The 20,976-nt window shown below is 46.3% G+C and overlaps 1 protein-coding gene across 2 annotated transcripts in view; it reads left to right on the forward strand.

Moving 5' to 3' along the window:
- Positions 1-20,976, forward strand: part of NPR3 (natriuretic peptide receptor 3) — an 86,412-nt gene that overhangs the window by 17,732 nt on the left and 47,704 nt on the right. For both annotated transcript variants that reach the window (XM_040421003.1, XM_040421004.1), the window contains exons 2-3: positions 4,856-4,978; positions 13,891-14,057. In XM_040421003.1, coding sequence (XP_040276937.1) covers positions 4,856-4,978; positions 13,891-14,057 — 290 coding nt within the window. The remainder of the gene's footprint in view (positions 1-4,855; positions 4,979-13,890; positions 14,058-20,976) is intronic.

Below are 20,976 nucleotides of genomic sequence, written 5' to 3' on the forward strand. Positions count from 1 at the left end.
AGACTCGAGTGCCCACTTGATAACCAGGCACTCACTCTCCACTATACTGTACCTGGTCTCGGCTGGGGTGAGCTTGTGGCTTAGGAAGACAACGGGATGCTCCTCCCCGTTGACTTCCTGAGACAGTACAGCACCGAGGCCTACTTTGGAGGCGTCTGTCTGTACTATGATGTCGGGCGTCACCAAAACCGGGGACCCACTTCAAAGCTGAGAAAGCCTCTTCCGTCCGGTCATTCCAGTGAACAATCACTGACTTGCGTCCCTTCAAGAACCCTGTCAATGGCGCGACCACCGTAGCAAAGTGAGGAATAAATCTCATGCAATAGCCTATCATTCCTAGGAATTACTTTACTTGTTTAGTGGTGACAGGTCGGGGCCAATTTCTTATCGCCTCTATTTTGTTTACTTGGGGTTTGATCACTCCGCTCCCAATGACATACCCCAGGGATTTTGTCTCCTCTAACCCTATTGCGCATTTTTTTGGGGGTTAGCGGTTAGTCCAGCTTTTCGAAGGGAGTCCACTACGGCCTGCACTTTGGGCAGGTGACTTTCCCAGTCTCGGTGACACGTACCTATCATCCACGATGATTCCTTGTACCTTCTTACATTACATAAATAGGCTTTCTTTCTCTCTTTCGCTCTCTTATATTTCTATCTCTCTCATATCGAAGGAAAACAAAATACAAACGCAGCATCAGGTAAAAGAAAGAAAGGCCACGGTTCAGGATCCTCCAAACATAAAAATTTGAAAAAGCAATGCAGCACACCAAGAAGTGTGAAAAAAGGGGACCTACTTTATTCAATCTATTTAAATCTATATTTTTAGATCTTTATTTTAATCTATCTATATATCTATCTATTATGCCTTGAAAAAGTATTCATACCCCTTAAAAATTTTCACCTTATACCCACAAACTTAAATGTATTTTTTTTATTTTTTTTTGTGATAGATCAACTCAAAGTGAAGTGAAAAGAAAAATGATACATGGTTTTCAGATCTGTAAAGTGTGGTGTGCATTTATATTCATCCCCTTGTTTATACCTCTAAATAAAATCCAGTGTGATCAATTTCCTTCAGAAGTCACCTCATTAGTACATACAGTAGAGTCCACCTATGTGTACCTTACTATCAGTATAACTACAGCTGTTCTGTGAAGGCCTCAGAGGTTTGTTAGAGAACATTAGTGATCAAACAGCATCATGAAAACCAAGGAACACAGCAGACAGGTCAGGAATAAAGTTGTGGAGAAGTGTAAAGCAGGGTTAGGTTATAAAAATTTTTTTTAAGCTCTGAACATCTCACGGAGCACTGCTCAATCCATCATCCAAAAATGGAAGGAGTATGGCAACTGCAAATCTACCAAGACATGGTTGTTCACTTAAACTGACAGCCTAGGCAAGGAGATTACTAATTAGAGAAGCAGCAGAGGCCCATGGTCACTCTGGAGGAGCTGCAGAGATCCACTGCTCAGGTGGGAGAATCTGTCCACAGGACAAGTATTAGTCGTGTACTCTACAAAAATGGCCTTTATGGAAGAGTGGCAAGAAAAAGGCCATTTTTGAAGGCAAGCTATAAGAAGTCCCATTTGCAGCTTCCACAAGCCATGTAGGGGACACAGCAAACACGTGGAAGAAGGTGCACTGGTCAGATGACACCAAAGATGAACTTCTTGGCCTTAATGCAAAAAGCTATGTGTGGTGGAAAACGAGCACTGCACATCCCCCTGAACACACCATCCCCACCGTGAAACATGGTGGTGGCAGCATCATGCTGGGGGGAGGCTTTTCTTCAGCAGGGACAGGGAAGCTGGTCAGAGTTGATGGGAAGATGGATGAAGCTAAATACAGGGCAATCCTGGAGGAAAACCTGGTAGAGGCTACAAAAGACCTGAGACTGGGGCGGAGGTTCACCTTCCAGCAGGACAACGACCCTAAGCATCCAGCCAGAGCTACAATGGAAGGGTTTAGATCAAAGCATATCCATGTGTTAGAATGGCCCAGTCACAGTCCAGACCTAAATCCCATTGGGAACCTGTGACAAGACTTGAACATTGCTGTTCACAGACGCTCTCCATCCAATCTGATGGACATCGAGCTCTTCAGCAAAGAAGAATTAGAAAAAATGTCAGCCTCTAGATGTGCAAAGCTGGTAGAGACATCCCCTAAAAGACTTGCAGCGAAAGGTGGTCCTGCAAAGTCCTGACTCAGGGGGGCTGACTACAAATGCACGTCACACTTTCCAGATTTTTATTTATACATTTTTTTAAAAACCCTGTATCATTTTCTATACACCTCACACATACTCGCTACTTAGTGTTGGTCTATCACGTAAAATCCCAATGAAATCTATTTACGTTTGTGGGTGTAACGTGAAAAAATGTGAAAAACTTCAAGGGGTATGAAGACTTTTTCAAGGCACTCTCTCCCTCTCATATCTTCCCATCTATCTATTGAATTGGAATACTACATTTCTTTGACAAGTTAATTGTATTAAATAATGGGAATAATCCCCTAATATCCATAGATTATTCGCCGCCCACGTGTTTTTTGTTAAACGACCCTTGCGATGAAGCAGAGCGGTAAATGAGCCGGCGTCACATCTATTCCGGGTCAGTCATGCATGTCCTGGGTACATGGCGCTGCTGCCCTCAGACATATTTCCACTAATCTCTTGATTTCCAGGCTCCGCGCAGCTTTCGGCTGATGGTAATTTCCACGTAAGAGGCCGGAGCCTTGCGCTGCTGTAATGAACGCTTGCGACTGGTGCCCCCAAATGTAATTGCTGGGGGATTATCTAGTCTACCATAAAGGTATCATTATAGTCTTACATGTCTGTAAGGGTCAGTTCACACTGACACACAGGGCATCTCCTGCCTGCAAAAATTGCCATTAAAGGGGTTGGTCAGAATTTCGGAAAAATCATTGCCAACTTCTTCCAAAACAGTGCCCAACTCATCTCCAGGAGCTCTTCCTTGGTGGGGTCAGCCATGGGTTACCTGGGCATGGCCAGCCACGTCTGTTCCCTTCTTGATCTGTGCCGATCAGCTCATCACTGATCCGTCTTCAATTTTTAAAGGGGTTCTCCCATGACTAATGTAAAAATAAAAAATCAGACATCATAGAGTACGTATGAGAACCAGCCCTGCACCTCACATGGATCCAGAGATCTCCACATCTATTGCTCTGCTGGATGTATTCCAAGCTGGCAATTTAGGGGACGTGCCATTCATCAGAGGGCATGTCCTGTCTGCTGCAGCTGATGGCGGTTGATGGATAGAACTGAGCATGTGCTTCCGTCTCAGTGATCAGGACAGAGACATTAGAAAAGGAACACACACCAGGTGGCGCTATACAGATAGATTTCACTGAATAAGGCCTCTTTCACACGACCGTATGGCTTTTTCAGCGTTTTGCGGTCCGTTTTTCACGGATCCGTTGTTCCGTTTTCTGTTCCGTTTTTCCGTATGGCATATGCAGTATACAGTAATAACATAGAAAAAATTGGGCTGGGCATAAAATTTACAATAGATGGTTCCGCAAAAACGGAATGGATACGGAAGACATACGGATGCATTTCCGTAGTTGTTCATTTTTTTTTTTTTTTTGCGGACCCATTGACTTGAATGGAACCACGGAACGTGATTTGCGGGCAATAATAGGACATGTTCTATCTTTCAACGGAACGGAAATACAGTTTTGTTTTTTTTTGCGGACCCATTGAAATGAATGGTTCCGTATGCCGAACGCAAAAAACGGCCCGCAAACTGGAAAAAAAAAAATCGGTCGTGTGAAAGAGGCCTAACTCACATGCAATTACAAAAGTATTCAGGTCCAAGTGCTGCTTTGAAAACTGTAGAATATTTTTGCGGGACAACCCCTTGAAATGGAAGTTGAGCACTGATATAACAAGTATGCTCGATCCTAGGCAGCTGCTGGCCGCGCTCCTCCGGAAAACCGCTCGCTGGAGAGAGAAAAAAATAAAATAAAATGGCTTCTCTCTTCCAAAAACAGCGCCACACCTGCCAACAGGCTGTCGGCGGTATTGCAGCTATATTCCATTCACTCCAGTGCGGTTGCGCTGCAATACTAGACACAACCTATGGACAGGTATGGCGCTGTTTCTTGAAGAAAGCATCCGTGTTTTATCAATCCAGTACATCCCCTGGGATCTGATGGCATCGAGGGCCTTCCTAAACTGAGCATTACTGAAGTGCGAGGGGAGCACAGTCTCTTCCAGCAACTCATTTACATGGAATGCGAAGCGCACAAACAAGCTGCCTGCTATTTGCAAAAAATGATATTTATCTGGGTGAATGTGCCCATTGTGCCCGGCTCTGCCGCTCCGCTGGTCAATTAGCACAGCCTGCGCTCACAATAAGGTTACAGCAGCTCACAAACCAAGTTTATTTTACCTTCTGAGGGTTTTAGGTTTTCTTCTGCAGAATATTACCGCAAAAATGTGAAGAGCCACTGATGTATGGAGTAACCCTTTAAATAGTGGGGAGCATGGCACTGCAGTTGGGCAGAGTCGGGGTCAACTCAAAGGGGGTGCATCAGGACCTGCTGGTGCAAACTATGTTAGAGGATGTTGCGCCTATTTCTGTCCAGTTCATTTGTCATTGCATAGTTTAACTCTAGCTGCGCTGGATGTAGCAGAGTTGAATATGTCTTCTGCTGCTTTGGGTTGCATGATGACATTTCTGTGAGTCAAGATAATACATTGGATTTCTCAGAATGTCATAATATCGGAATGACAAAATCAGCTCTGCTACATCTTTTTTTGCGATACATCGCTACTGCCTAAGCTTGATGTGGAGTGGTGTTTGACTTTCTGCTCTCTCTTCTTCTCCCTCAGTTGTGATCATGTGCGCGAGTAGTGACACCGTCCGGAACATCATGTTGGCCGCCCATCGACAAGGACTGACTAAGGGGGACTATGTCTTCATCAACATTGAACTCTTTAACAGCTCATCATATGGTAAGTTTGTATGTGCTGAGGAGGGCTTAGAAATAATAGGAGTAGTAGTCGCAGCAGTACGTTGAGGTGCACTACATATGACCCATACTTTACTAGCCAGTTCTGTTGAGGGTCTCTGTTCTTGTCTGACCTTGTCCAGATTAGACAGGTCACTGCCTATCTCATAATCAACATACTCTTCTCCTGCGGAAGTCATCATTTACACACTCTCATTGGCTACAAAGTGTTCTATTCCCGCCCTCTGTATGTCACTGGCTCTATCTCATGTAGCCTCATTTATATAGTCACATGACTGGATACCTCACTATCTGCCACAAAGTCACCATTGGCCATTTCCATAATCTACCTGGGCTCACAGACATAACTTGAAGCTCCTGGGCCCCAATGCAAAATCCTGTTCCAGGTCCCCGGCCTACCATGTGCCATTTATATTATTATTTTGGACCAGAGCCTGAGTGCAACCGCTACCTCAGCACCCCCCCCCCCTTGTGGTGGCACAATGTTACTACATACAGCTTTGCCTTGTCCTTACTAACCTGGACATATTTGGCAGGTCACTACTGCTCACATGTTCGGCACACTCTTCCTCTGCTGCTGTAACCACTCCTCTGATTGGATGAATAGTGTTCTGTCTTTACCTACTTTAAGACACTGACTCTGCCATAGAAAGCCATGTTATTTATAATACAGTAACAGGAGTGGACTGGTCACTGCCTCTCACAAGATCAGCACACTGTCCCTCTGCTGTAACCACTCCTTAGATTGGCTATATAGTATTCTGTCTTTACATACTTTATAGCCCTGGCTCTACCATAGGAAGCTGTGTTATCTATAACACAGTAACAGGAGTGGACAGGTCACTGTCTTTCACAAGATCAGCACATTCTTCCTCTGCTGCTGTAACCACTCCCCTGCTCTTATTGACTGTATACTGATCTGTCTTTACCTATGTACTTTATGACTCTGACATAGAAAGCCATGTTATCTATAACACAGTAACAGGAGTGGACAGGTCACTGGCTCTCACAAGATCAGCACACTGTCCCTCTGCTGCTTTAACCACTCCCCTGCTCTTATTGACTGTATACTGATGTGTCTTTACCTACTTTATGACACTGACTCTGACCTAGGAAGCCATGTTATCATCTATAATGCTGTGACAGGAGTAGACAGGTCACTACCTCTCACAAGATCAGCATCCCCCTCCTCTGCTGTAACCACTCCTCTGATTTGATTGACTCTACAGTGATCTCTCTTTACTTACTTTATGACACTAACCCTACCATAGGAAGCCATGTTATCTATAATACAGTGACAGGAGTGGAGAGGTTATTGCCTAACTAATAATCAGCACACTCTTCCTCTGCTGCTTTAACCACTTTTATCATCTGATACACTGCCTAGTGCTCTTACATTACCTATTTTATGACGCTGACCCCGATTTATGCATCAATGTTCTCAATATTACAGTCACATAGGTGGCGAGGTCACTGCCTCCCACAAGGTCAGCACGTTCCTCACCTTCTGCTTTGCTTCTGTTAATACGTATGTTATGTAGCTGACCTTTTTGTACTATTTGCTCTTATAAAACCTACACAGTCTTTCATGGCAAGAGATAAATAAATCGATTGATGAGTGAAACCAGGTTACCATCTGCCATGTGTGTGACGACCCTGGAAATCCGACTTTACAGGTTTGTTTAGAATCCTGAAGGTGCAAAGTGTTCGAAATGCTTTCTGTGTCCTGGCATCGATGTGTCAACAAATCCGAGTCCTTGACAGAGCCAGATGCTGTTTGCTATGAAGCCTGATGAAAAGTAAACTTAGCTTATGGCTTTTCAGGTGGAGCATTAATCTTGTAAATTGTAAGCTCAGGGCCCTCGCTTAGGGAAAAAAGGGGATTTTCTTGCATAAGGCCTCATGCACACGACCGTTGTTTTGGTCCGCATCCGAGACGCATTTTTTGCAGCATGGATGCGGACCCATTCACTTCAATGGGGCTGCAAAAGATGCGGACAGGACTCCACGTGCTGTCCGCATCCGTTGCTCCGTTCTGTGACCCCGTCCTATTCTTGTCTGTTTTGTAGACAAGAATAGGCATTTCTATTATGGGCGGCCCGTTTCGTTACGCAAATTGCAGGAACACAGCATCCGCCTTTTGCAGATCCGCAATTTGCAGACCACAAAACACGGCACGAGGCCCTAGGTGAACTACGTGGCTGCGCTCCACTAAAATCAGCTCCACGTCTCGTATTGTAGCTCTACTCTAGTAAAGTGAATGGGGTTTGCCTGCAATACCACACACAACCTGTGGACAGGTGTGACGCTTTTTTTAAATATTTTTTTGGAAGTAAGCAAACATGTTTTTCTAATTCTGGACAATGTCTTTCAGATTAGAACTAAGAGTTTGATACAATGTGACAGTCTAGTTAATCCTCTGTAAACTAAACAGTCACTTACCTGCACTGATACATTGTTGTAGGCACCTATAATCAGAATGACTGCATGGTGGTCTGTCCTTACCTATTTTATGACCCTGACGCTGCCATAAGGAGCCATAGTATCCATAGTACAGTGATAGAAGTGGACAGGTCACTGTTTCTGTCAAGATCAGCACACTCCTCCTCTGCTGCTGGGATCATTCCCATAATCTGATTGGCTGGATAGTGGTCTGTTCTTACTTACTTCATAACACTTCCATAGGCAGGCTTAGTGTCTATAATTTAGTGACAGGAGTGGACAGGTCACTGCTTCTCTCAAGATCAACACTCTCATCATCTGCTGCTGTAACCACTCCTATCACCTCATTAGATGCATGGTGTTCTGTCCTTTCCCCCTTTATGACACTGTCATAATGAGCCACGTTATCAATAATACAGTAACAGAAGTGGACAGGTCACTGCTTCTCTCAAGATCAACACTCTCATCATCTGCTGCTGTAACCACTCCTATCACCTCATTAGATGCATGGTGTTCTGTCCTTTCCCCCTTTATGACACTGTCATAATGAGCCACGTTATCAATAATACAGTAACAGAAGTGGACAGGTCACTGCTTCTCTCAAGATCAACACACTCATCCTCCGCTGCTGTAACCATTCTGATCATCTAACTGGCTATATGGTATTCTGTCCTTACTTACTTTATGACACAGTCATCAATAGCACAGTAACAGAAGTGGACAGGTAATTGCTTCTCTCAAGATCAACACACTCATCCTCCGCTGCTGTAACTATTCCTATCATCTGACTGCCTATATAGTACAGTATTCATTCCCTACCTACTTTATGACACTGCCATAAGGAACCATTTTATCAATAATACTGTGACATGAGTGGACAGGTCACTGCTTCCATCAAGATCAGCACACACCTCCTCTGCTGCAATCACTCCTATCATCTGATTGGCTGTATGTTAGTCTGCCATTGCCTATTTTATGACACTGACCATGCTTTGTATTTATGAGGACATGGCTATATAATCACATAAGTGGCAAGGTCACTGCCTCCAACAAAATCATCATATTCCCATCCTTCTGCTTTGCTGATGTCAAGCAGATCTTGGATTAATTAAAATGCAACATGTGTAACAAAGTTGCAAATGTTTTCACTGTACAGTGCTTAAAAGCTTATTCCTATAATATCACCAACACGTTCTGCTCAGTGGGGGTTATAATACAGGTACAGGACCCCAATGATCGGGAAAGTAAGGGGGCTGCAAAGTTTCTCCTGTCTACTGCAGAGCCCTGTCAACTTAAATGGAGCTGTGTTGCAGTTCCCTGCCCAGTGGGCGGCTGGTACTAACTTTTAAGGCACTTTCAGCCCATTTTTTCCCACTGTAATACATAAAAAATGATGTCATTCGTGTACACCAGGCAGCAGGGTGGCACGGTGCTTGTGCAGTATTCACCAATATTAAAGGGATTACCCTTTTTTTTATGAAACTTCTAAAATAATATAAACTGATGTGTACTGGCATAGGAAACACTAAAATGCCCCAAGCTGAAGCCCCCCGCTGTACATGGGTATAGCATGTAAATATTAGATGTGGTAGTCACTACTCCCAAAGCTCTCAAGATGGCGGCAGGCATGTGACTTACCCACCCAACGTATCTCCAGCTGCATTCTCTTGAAAGTGTTCAGCGCATGTGCAAATACAGGTCGGAGAAATTCCCGGGCCTGCACATGCGCAAAGAGGAGGCAGTCAAGTGGGTAAATCATGTGACCGCCACCTATACCGCGTCCACTGTTTACATGCCGTTTCCATGTGCAGTGGGAGGCTTCAGCTTGGGTGCGGTGCTAAAGAGGGAAGTTGTTTTAGGATTCCCCATCACTTTTATGACATTTTAGAAATTTCATTACAAAATGGACACTCCCTTTAAAATTTTCCCCATTGTTCCTATCCCATGAGCAATATACAAAATCAAATCCATCCCGGGGGCCAGAAAATGATAGACAACAAATACCTTAATATAACATAATCTGGGCCGGGTGCAATGGCGGTTATGACAGGTGCACAAATCCCGTCTTTCATGCAGAACGCCTCCCCCTCCCCCTCTCCCTGCATTATCAGAATGAAATAACGATCACTAAGTAAATACATTCATTTCTATTTGTGTATTACCAGGAATTTCCCCGTCACCTGCGCCGGGCAGATCCGCATTCTGACATGCCGCAGGGGATGAGCTTACAATGGAGCACGCGCTTCGTTTCCTTGTGCAATATTTTCTTTGGAATAAAAGCCTGTTGACTTTTGAAGGGTTTTAGGACTATAACCATCATCTCCTGCTCACTGTATCTCTGCCCCATACGAGCTCTGAGATGGACAGCCATGGTATGGCACCTATGGAAGTCTACCGACCAGATGTCTGATTTACGGCTGCAGCTATCAATCATTATAGCAATCAAGTATTCTACCGATTAATCCAGGCGTGCTCAACCTGCGGCCCTCCAGCTGTTGCAAAACTACAACTCCCATCATTTTCTAATAGCTGTAGGCTGTCCATGCATGCTGGGAGTTGTAGTTTTGCAACAGCTGGAGGGCCGCAGGTTGGGCATGCCTGGATGAATCCAACAATTAATCAAGTACTCTAATAAGTTAAAACAAATTAAAAGAACATTTTCTATAAAAACTCATCATCCCCCACATGCCATCATCAGCCCCCCTCGACCCCAGACTGATACATTGTAACAAACTAGCACAGTTGTATCCAGTGTAGACAATGCTCTGTGAGCTAAACAGCCCGGACTCCAGACTGATACATTGTAACAAACTAGCAGAGTTGTATCCAGTCTAGACAATGTTCTGTGAGCTAAACAGCCCGGACTCCAGACTGATACATTGTAACAAACTAGTACAGTTGTATCCAGTCTAGACAATGCTCTGTGAGCTAAACAGCCCGGACTCCAGACTGATACATTGTAACAAACTAGTACAGTTGTATCCAGACTAGACAATGCTCTGTGAGCTAAACAGCCCAGACTCCAGACTGATACATTGTAACAAACTAGCAGAGTTGTATCCAGTCTAGACAATGCTCTGTGAGCTAAACAGCCCGGACTCCAGACTGATACATTGTAACAAACTAGCAGAGAGATTTGTGCAGCTGCTTTCACACTTGCGTCGCTGGATTCCAGCAGGCAGTTTCGTCGCCGGAACTGCCTGCCGAATCCGGCAATCTCTATGCAAACTGATACCATTTGTAGACTGATCCGGATGCGGATCCCTCTCACAAATGTATTGCAATACCGGATCCGTCTCTCCGGTTGTCATCCGGAAAAACGGATCTGGTATTTATCTTTTTCAAATTTTTAAAGGTCTGCGCATGCGCAGACCGCAAAACCGGATCCGTTTTTTCCAGGACACTTAGGGCCGGATCCGGCATTAATGCATTTCAATGTAAAATAATGCCGGATTCGGCATTCCGGCAAGTGATCCAGAATTTTGGACGGAGAAAATACCGCAGCATGCTGCGGTATTTTCTCTGTCCAAAAACCTTACAGTGACTGAACTGAAGACATCCTGATGCATACTGAACGGATTGCTCTATATTCAGAATACATTAGGATAAAAATCCGTTTTTTTTTCCGGTATTGAGCCCCTAGGACGGAACTCAATACCGGAAAAGAAAAACGCTAGTGTGAAAGTACCCTAAAGCTAGTTTCACACTAGCGGCAAGGAACTCCGACAGCCTGTCGGATCCGTCCTGCCGCTAGTGCACGGCTGTCCCCGGACTACCGCTCCGGCCCCATTGACTATAATGGGGGGGGGGGGACGGAGTTCAGGCGGCAGCACATGCCGAGAGGCGGCCAGATTAAAACTACGACATGTCTAGTCCGGCCGCCTCTCGGCATGTGCTGCCGCCGGAACTCCATCCCACCCCCATTATAGTCAATGGGGCCGGAGCGGTAGTCCGGGGACACGCGTGCACTAGCGGCAGGACTGATCCGACAGGCTGTTCACCCGCCGGCCGGAGTTCCTTGCGAAAGTACCCTAAGCTTCATGTACAGGGTTTGAACTTTCCATCCCCGAAGCTCTGACTTGTCTCAATACAAGGTGCGAATAGACTTTCCCATGTTATGTGCGCGGATTGGACATATTGATCCCCTGTGCACATCGTCTCACTGGTGCTGAATCATTCTTCTCTATGGACTGATGATGTCACCGTGTGGAGGGAATTTAGTGTTCAACCTTGGATTGGCCTTGGTGTCCAGGGAGTGTGAAAAACCATATGGAGAAGATGTCATTGATCTCTATGGGGAGCGCAAGTGAATGCATGTCCACAGGACATGGCTGGTCTGTTCCGTCACAGCAGGGATGCAGAGGAGGCAGCCTGCACCGTGCAGTGCATCCCCAGATAGTTTGACATCTGCTCTCCATTGAGGTCATTGACCTCCATCGGCCTCATCAGTGTTTCTGGCCTAATGGTTGTTCACCCAGAGCACAGGCAGCAAGCAAGCACGTAGACTAACGTTGGCTTCCCAGGTGGCAGATCTCCGCGCTGCTACTTTTCCCTTCCAAATAATAAAGCAAACAAAAGTGTTCCACATGTGACTGTTTAATCTGTTCTCCCAACAGGAACAGTAATTATGACAGTAAACATGGCTCTATAACCCATTCAAGTCCATAGAAGGGAGCAGTCATGGGACACATTACAGGGTGCAAAAATAATCCCATAAGAGATCAATGCCAAAATCCATGGCATTTCTATCACTAGGGAACATTACTGTAAACACCCCTGGTGGTCTGGGAATAGGAGAGGTTAATGTATTTATTATTGATGTCAATAATATGTCAACATCCCTGGAGGTCGAGGGCAGACGAGGTTCATGTCAACATCCATGGTGGTCTATGGGAGTAAGGGATTAGGTTCAGCATCCTATAAGAAGTAAATACCCATATCCCTGGTGGTCTTGGGTAGGGTTTTAATGTCCTCGTCACTGCTGGTATAGGCCAATGGATGAGTTAGTATAAGGATCTCTAGGTTGGTCAATGTTAGCATCATTGATGATCTAATTATGTTAATATCCACACCCCTGGTGGTCTAGGGCAATGGTTGAGTTAATATAGCGGTTCCCGAATTGGGGCATGTTAATATCATTGGTGATCTAGGGCAGGGAATTGTTTAGCAAAGACCCATGGGTTGGGGAATGTCAACATCATTGGTGGTCTATTGTATTACGTCAATATCCATATTCCTGGTGGTCTAGGGCAGGGTTTAATATCCACATCCCAGGTGGCCCACGTCAATGAATGAGTTAACATTCAAGGATCCTTATATTAACATCATTGCTGGTCTAGTGAATTTGGTCAATATCCATATCCCTGGTGGTCTAGGGCAGGGAATGGTTTAATGTAAAGATCTATTAGATGGGAAATGTCAACGTCATCTATGGTGGGTCGTTGTAGGAACATGCGGTTCTCCTTGTGAAGACATTTCCAGGAGGAATAACAGAGGGACAGAACAATGCAGAGTTGTAGAATTGTTAATTCTGGGGGGAATACCTGTTAAATTCAACATGGCCGACCCTTTTGTCCCCCAGCATGATCTGTAGGGCGAGTGTTGCCGAAATCGTAAGTTCATCCAACTTTGCTCTTATGTCTATGGGTACCTTAAAGGGGTTGTCCAGGATATGAATATTAATAGCCTATCCCTAGGGGTTCTGACACCCCACAACAGCCAATGGGTAGAGCAGGGATCAGCAACCTTCGGCACTCCAGCTGCTGTGAAACTACTACTCCCAGCATGCACACTTTCTTGGCTGTTCTTTTAACTCCCGTAGAAGTGAAAGGAGGATTCTGGGAGTTGTAGTTTCAGAACTGGTGTAGAGGACGGAGCTAGTCACCTTTCGCTTCAATGGGAGCAGCGCTGCAGTGACCAGCTCTGTCCACTACCCAATGGGTGGCGCTGTGCAGTTCGGACTTCTGACATGAAACAGCTGATTGGCAGGGGTGCGGCGAGTTGGACCCTCGCCGATCTGATATTGATGACCTATCCTGAGGACAGGCCGCCAAGATCAAAATCCTGGAGTCCCCCTTTAAGGCTCTGTTTAATATTAATTCTGGGGCCCTTTGGGACGTCTGATGCCACCACCGCTTGCAGGAAGCAACGCATAGAGACGTATTCATATAGACACGGCTATGACCAACCTGCGTTGTAATGTTCATGGAAAGGCCGGTGACTGTGACAGACGAGGTGTCTTCGAGAGGCGGGACAGGCCTAAATAAAGTGCTCCCCGGGCACATTCCTGCCGTTTTTATTTTCCCAACTCGCCTGGAACTTTAGTATCTTGCAGACAATAGGCTATACTGTTATTTACTAACATCTCTATTCACTGCGGGGGAAATGGCCGGGGAGAAACGGCTTCTTTCTGGTGGCCGGCCGAGATGGTAAATATTTTTATGTGTCCCCTAGGAGATGGCTCGTGGAGGCGAGGAGACAAGCACGACCTTGAGGCGAAGCAAGCGTACTCATCCCTGCAAACAGTCACCCTACTCAGGACAGTGAAACCCGACTTTGAGAAGTTTTCCATCGAGGTGAAAAGTTCTGTTCAAAAGCTGGGCCTGACCGAAGACGATTACGTAAGTAGCTGATGACCGGCCTAGCGCGCTCGCTGTCTGTAAACAACCTCATAATTTAATCAAAGGTGGCAAAATTCTATGTTCTGCTCCGCCGGCCGCAAGAGCTGCTCCCGAAAAAATATATATTTTAAAAAATAAATAATAAAATTTGAGATGTGGTTGAGCTGAGTTTGTTATCTGTCACAACTCCTATTGATATCCTGAAGCGCTTGACCTGTTTTCAGTTCCTCGCCATGTTCAGGATCTCTACTTGCAGTCAATGAACGGGAACCTTCTTCTTTTGCATTCACCCATGCAGAACTAACTCTAGCGCACTCCAAATCCGGCCCGCGGCCTTGTTTTTTGTGGCTCGCCGGCGATATGGGCGGCTGATAAGAAATAAGGCCCGTAATATGTTTGATTAGTGCTGCAGCAGCGCGACTCTTATCAGACTCTCTGGGGGCGCAATATGGCAGCAGGCTCTCTGAGGGCGCAATATGGCAGCAGGGTGTCCAGGGGCAATATGGCAGTAGGCTCTCTGGGGGCAATATGGCAGTAGGCTCTCTGGGGGCAATATGGCAGCAGGCTCTCCATGGGCAATATGGCAGCAGGCTCTCCGGGGGCGCAATATGGCAGCAGGCTCTCCAGGGGCAATATGGCAGCAGGCTCTCTGAGGGCGCAATATGGCAGCAGGGTCTCCAGGGGCAATATGCAGCAGGCTCTCTGAGGGCGCAATATGGCAGCAGGCTCTCCGGGGGCAATATGGCAGCAGGCTCTCCAGGGGCAATATGGCAGCAGGCTCTCTGAGGGCGCAATATGGCAGCAGGGTCTCCAGGGGCGCAATATGGCTGCAGGCTCTCCGGGGGCAATATGGCAGCAGGCTCTCCGGGGGCAATATGGCAGCAGGCTCTCCGGGGGCAATATCGCAACAGGCTCTCCGGGGGCAATATGGCAGCAGGCTCTCTGAGGGCGCAATATGGCAGCAGGGTCTCCAGGGGCAATATGGCAGCAGGCTCTCCAGGGGCAATATGGCAGCAGGCTCTCCGGGGGCAATATGGCAGCACTCTCTTCGGGGGCAATATGGCAGCAGGCTCTCCGGGGGCAATATGGCAGCAGGGTCTCCAGGGGCAATATGGCAGCAGGCTCTCCGGGGGCAATATGGCAGCAGGCTCTCCAGGGGCAATATGGCAGCAGGCTCTCCGGGGGCAATATGGCAGCAGGCTCTCTGAGGGCGCAATATGGCAGCAGGGTCTCCAGGGGCAATATGGCAGCAGGCTCTCCGGGGGCAATATGGCAGCAGGCTCTCCAGGGGCAATATGGCAGCAGGCTCTCTGAGGGCGCAATATGGCAGCAGGGTCTCCAGGGGCAATATGGCAGCAGGCTCTCCAGGGGCGCAATATGGCTGCAGGCTCTCCGGGGGCAATATGGCAGCAGGCTCTCCAGGGGCAATATGGCAGCAGGCTCTCCGGGGGCAATATGGCAGCAGGCTCTCTGAGGGCGCAATATGGCAGCAGGCTCTCTGAGGGCGCAATATGGCAGCAGGGTCTCCAGGGGCAATATGGCAGCAGGCTCTCCAGGGGCGCAATATGGCAGCAGGCTCTCTGAGGGCGCAATATGGCAGCAGGCTCTCTGAGGGCGCAATATGGCAGCAGGCTCTCCGGGGGCAATATGGCTGCAGGCTCTCCAGGGGCAATATGGCAGCAGGCTCTCCGGGGGCAATATGGCAGCAGGCTCTCCGGGGGCAATATGGCAGCAGGGTCTCTGGGGGCAATATGGCAGCAGGCTCTCTGAGGGCGCAATATGGCAGCAGGCTCTCCGGGGGCAATATGGCAGCAGGATCTTTGTGTGGGGGTTGGTTATTTGACAGCAGGTTTTCTGAGGGGGCACTTATGTGTCCTAAAGGACATCTTGGTCTTTTACTTAGGTGGAGCATCACAACATCTCTGGTGGAACATGATGGCATAAGTTACATTTATACAGTCGCAGAATTACTAACGGCCTTTTGAAGACAACCATAAGGGCTCATGCACACGGCCGTTGTGTGACCGTGGTGGTATTGCGGCCCGGATATGGCGGGTCTGCAATACACCGGCACCGGCCCGTGTGCACTCTGCATCGCGGATGCGGACCCATTCACTTGAATGGGTCCGCAATCACGGAGATGCGGAAAGGAAGCGTGGATCAGAACCCCACGGAAGTACTACGGAGACCTTCCTTGGTGTTTCTGTCCGTGCCTCCGCACCGCAAAAAAGTAGAACATGTTCTATTTTTTTGCGCTGCGGACGGATCACGGACCCGTTCAAGTTGAATGGGTCTGGATCCGTTCCGGCCGCCGAAAGGATGCTGCCCTTGCATTAGGGACCGCAAATTGCAGTCCCCAATGCACAGAACGGCTTCACAATGGCCGTGTGCATGAGCCCTAAGCCTGATGTGGCCTGCTTTAGCGGCTGAGAGTCGACTACAGTTGTGCTACCAGAGAGGTGTCTTGTAGAGTAAGGGTCCATTCACACATCCGTGTGTGTTTTGCGGATCCGCGGATCTGCAAAACACGAAAACCGGCAATGTGCGTTCCGCATTTTGCGGACCGCACATTGCTGGCACTAATAGAATATGCCTTTTCTTGTCCACTATTGCGGACAAGAATAGGACATGTTCTATTTTTTTCGGGATCGGAATTGCGGACCCAGAAATTAGTGGGTCCGCAATTCCGTTCCGCAAAATGCGGAACGGAATTGCGGATGTGTGAATGAAGCCGAAAGGCCTCATGCACACGACAGTTGTTTTTTGCGTCCGCAAATCGTGCGTCCGCCCAAAAAAACTGATGCGGCATCCGTTTTTTTTGGAGGATCCGTTTTTTTCCCACAGATCCCTTGTAATAAATGCCTATCCTTGTCCGCAAATGTGAATAAAGTAGGACATGCACTATTTTTTTTGCTGAAGGGAAACACGGACAACGGACGCGGAACACAAACGGATGAACTATCAGCATTTTTTTGCTGACCCATTGAAATGAATGGGTCCCCATCCTATCCGCAAAAAAAAAACGGAACGGAGGTCGAGAAAAACAACTGTCGTGTGCATGAGGCCTAAAGGGAAGATTTATTACCAGGGGAATATTTGGAATCTGCTTTGCCATAATTTTAAACATTTTTGATAAATTTGGTGCCACTTTACAAATACCACTTTGGACAACAGATTTTACTCTTTTTTTTTTGCCATCTCCCCCTTTACTTGCGCAACTTTTTAAAAAAGTGACATTTGACACTGGCTCACCACCCCCCAATTTCCTACCCACTATTCAAAAGCATCGAGAGCGGCACAACATCACAAAAAGTCACAATTTTTGCTGTACGCCCCAAAAAAAATTCAGCCGTGCGAACTTTCAAAAACATTCTATGAACAGTCTGCACTTCAGGCTGATACATTGTAGCAAACTATCAGGGGAGGAGGGACAATTGTGCTTTGTTTTAGCTCTTAAAGAATTAATTGATCAGAGGGTTACCGCTATGCGCGTAGCGCGACATTTTTATGGCAAACTCGGCTCTGCTAAATCTGATCAATGTAATCTTTGGGGAGATTTCTTTCATAATTTAAAGGGGTTGTGCTGTGGTTTAAAATTGATGACCTATCCTCAGGTCGGCGGGGGTTAGACTCCCAGTACTCCCGCGGTTTGAAGGGGGTGCGGCGCTCGTCTGAGCGCAGCTTCCTCTTCAAAATGACCTGCGTGTTGTCTTGCTTGCATCGGCTGTGTAATTACAACTGCTCGGCCCGTTCAAGTGACTGCATTGTAATTACACTGCATGTAGTTTTTGAAGAGGAGCAACGCACAAGCGCTAAGACCCCTTCAAACCGCTGATCGGGGGTGCCGGGAGTTGGACCTGATATTGATGACCTATCCTGAGGATAGTAGTAATAAAGGACCGACGCTCGCTCTTAAAGTTTTGCTAATATTTCTTTATTGCCCCATATCTGTATCTGTAACAGATACGTGGCAATAAAGAAATATTTGCAAGAGTTCAAGAGCGAGTGTCGGTCCTTTATTACTACTATTACACGGGGCGCCAACCCTAGGACACGTGCACTGCCACGCCATAGCCGCAGTGCCGACTGACTTACAACATACACTATCCTGAGGATAGGTCATCAATACCTTTGCACTGCACATCCTCATGCACATGACCGTATGTATTATGCGGTCCGCAAAAAACTGATCCTAAAAAAAATACAGATGACGTCCGTGTGCATTACATATTTTGCGGAACGGAACAGCCGGCCCCTAATAGAACAGCCATATCCTTGTCCGTAATGCGGACAATAACAGGACACGTTCTATTTTTTTGCGGAACGGAAATACGGACATACGGAAACGGAATGCACACGGAGTACCTTCCGTTTTTTTTTTTTTTTTGCAGACCCATTGAAATGACTGGTTCCGCATACGGTCCGCCAAAAAACGGAACGGACGCGGAAATAAAATACGCTCGTGTGCATGAGCCCTAAGGCCTCATGCACACGACCGTATGTATTTTGCGGTCCGCAAAAAATACGGATGACGTCCGTGTGCATTCTGTATTTTGCAGAACAGAACAGCTGGCCCCTAATAGAACAGTCCTATCCTTGTCCTTAATGCGGACAATAATAGGACATGCAATATTTTTTTGCGGAACGGAAATACGGACATACGGAAACGGAATGCACACTGAGTAACTTCCATTTTTTTTGCGGACCCATTGAAATGAATGGTTCCGCATATGGTCCGCCAAAAAAACGGAACGGACACGGAAAGAAAATACGTTCATGTGCATGAGGCCTAAAGGTTTAGATTTACTAATCAAAACTTTTTTCTAGTCTAATTCTGATTAAAGATTTTTTTTCTTTTATTCTATTTTCGGTACGATTATGGTGACGGCCATCTTGCCTGAATTGCCGCTTTTGTCTGTGAGCAACAGTTCAGAGATTTACTTTACAGCAGATACATGGACATAGGACACTAAGGCCTTTTTCACACAGGCGTCGCGGGTGAGGGCCGGATGCGATGCAGGTGCGTTCAGGGAAAAGCGTGCGAGTAGGCACACAATTTCAGTCAGTTTTTACTGCGATTGCGTTCCGTTGTTCAGTTTTTTCCGCGTGAGTGCAATGCGTTTTGCACGTGCGTAAGAAAAAACTGAATGTGGTACCCAGACCCGAACCCTTCTTCACTGAAGTTAATACAGAATGCTAAGTATAATGTCAATTGAGGGTTAAAAAATAATAAAAACATAACTCACCACATCCAGCCGGGATCCTCTTCTTTGTTCTTCTTGAAGGACCTGCAAAAGGACCTTCGCTGACGTCATCTGAAGGACCTTCTATCTTCATTCAGCAGGACCTGCGCTGACATCACCACGCTCACCACGTGATCACTTCAGCGAAGGTCCTTTTGCAGGTCCCTCAAGAAGAACAAAGAAGAGGATCCCGGCTGCGCGATCGAGTGGATGAGGTGAGGTGATTTTCACGCAGCCCCATTCATTTTTATGGGGCCTGAGTTGCGCGAAAAACGCAGAATATAGAACATGCTGCGATTCTCACCCAACGCACAAGTGATGAGTGAAAAACATTGCTCATATACACCGTACACCGTACATCGCTCAAGTTCACCTCACGCATTGCACCCGCGTGGAATACTCGCCTGTGTGAAAGGGGCCTAACAGTCATTGAATTCTTTGGGCATGCTCTGTGACCTTTTGGAAAGGTCATTGTGCAGGGAGGGGGAGAAGGTGAGCTGTGAACATCACCTATCATGAATGGTGAATTCTATGTAATCTATATATAGATATTATCTGTCATTCTACCTGCAATAATAATGAGATGACTGCTGTGAAGTGATCTCTACGGAACTAGAAGTGTCCGCTTATTATGAGGCTCAGTGTAAAAAGTGTAGGGTTTCAGGATTTAAAAAATGGAAAATTAAAAAAAAAATTGGTTCAATATCAAAATGTGATATAAGCAATAGCTAATTTTCTAATCATGCATTACCTCTTAGCTTTTAACCCCTTCCCGACATTTGCTATACATGTACGGCAGATGTTGGATTTTTAAACATGGGGACTTTTAGAACTTTGGGGTACAGACTCATAGTTCGACTTGGCATATCTGGGGAAAAGATTCAGTTTTCTGCCCTAGCCCTGTATCTAAATACCCAGGCCAAGGCAGAATGTCATACTGGCCTACCGTGGTAGACATCTTGCCCTCGTATGTCCACGCTGCGGATCCAGATTGGCCAAGAAATTAGATTCGGGTACGAATAGATTCTACCAGAATCAAAAGTACTTTGAATGCCTGGAAAAGTGTCTCTCTGTCTGTGTGTCTCTCTCCGTCTCTTTCTCTCTCATAACCTTGGAAATATTCTCCTGAAACAGAATAAAAAAATAAATAAATCTGGGTCACATTTTGCTCATCTCTAGTCGAGGATGATACTTAGCCTCTCCTTCCCCTCTGTTCCTAAGACGTGCCTTTGTGGTTTTTTAGCCTTTTCTCTCTCTAGATTCTGACGTTTTTTGTTTTTTTAAATTATTTTGAGAATTAAAGGACATTCAGATAAAAGATGTTCATGGAAATCCTCCGCGCCGCCTGGGTCTCCTGATAACAGGGACTATCATGAACCATTGTAGGGCCTCAAAATAGACAGCTTGTCCCTGACTTTTCTATGGAAAGAATGCTATCTGCCGTAGCATATTGTTGCACGGACAAGACAAACATGGGCCGGAATCCAGCGTCATCTAGTTTCAAAGAAAAATATTTGCTCCATTGAAAAACCATCAAAAATGCAAGTGGTTTGACTTTGCACAAAGTTTATTAGGGGAAATTGGCCTTTCTCATCAGAAAGTAAGCAGCACGGTAGGAAACCTTTTTATATTCCCCTTAAAACTCTTAAATATCTGACAACTCAAAAAAAAATGGA

Source organism: Bufo bufo, chromosome 2 (assembly GCF_905171765.1).
Source record: "Bufo bufo chromosome 2, aBufBuf1.1, whole genome shotgun sequence".
NCBI lineage: Eukaryota > Metazoa > Chordata > Amphibia > Anura > Bufonidae > Bufo > Bufo bufo.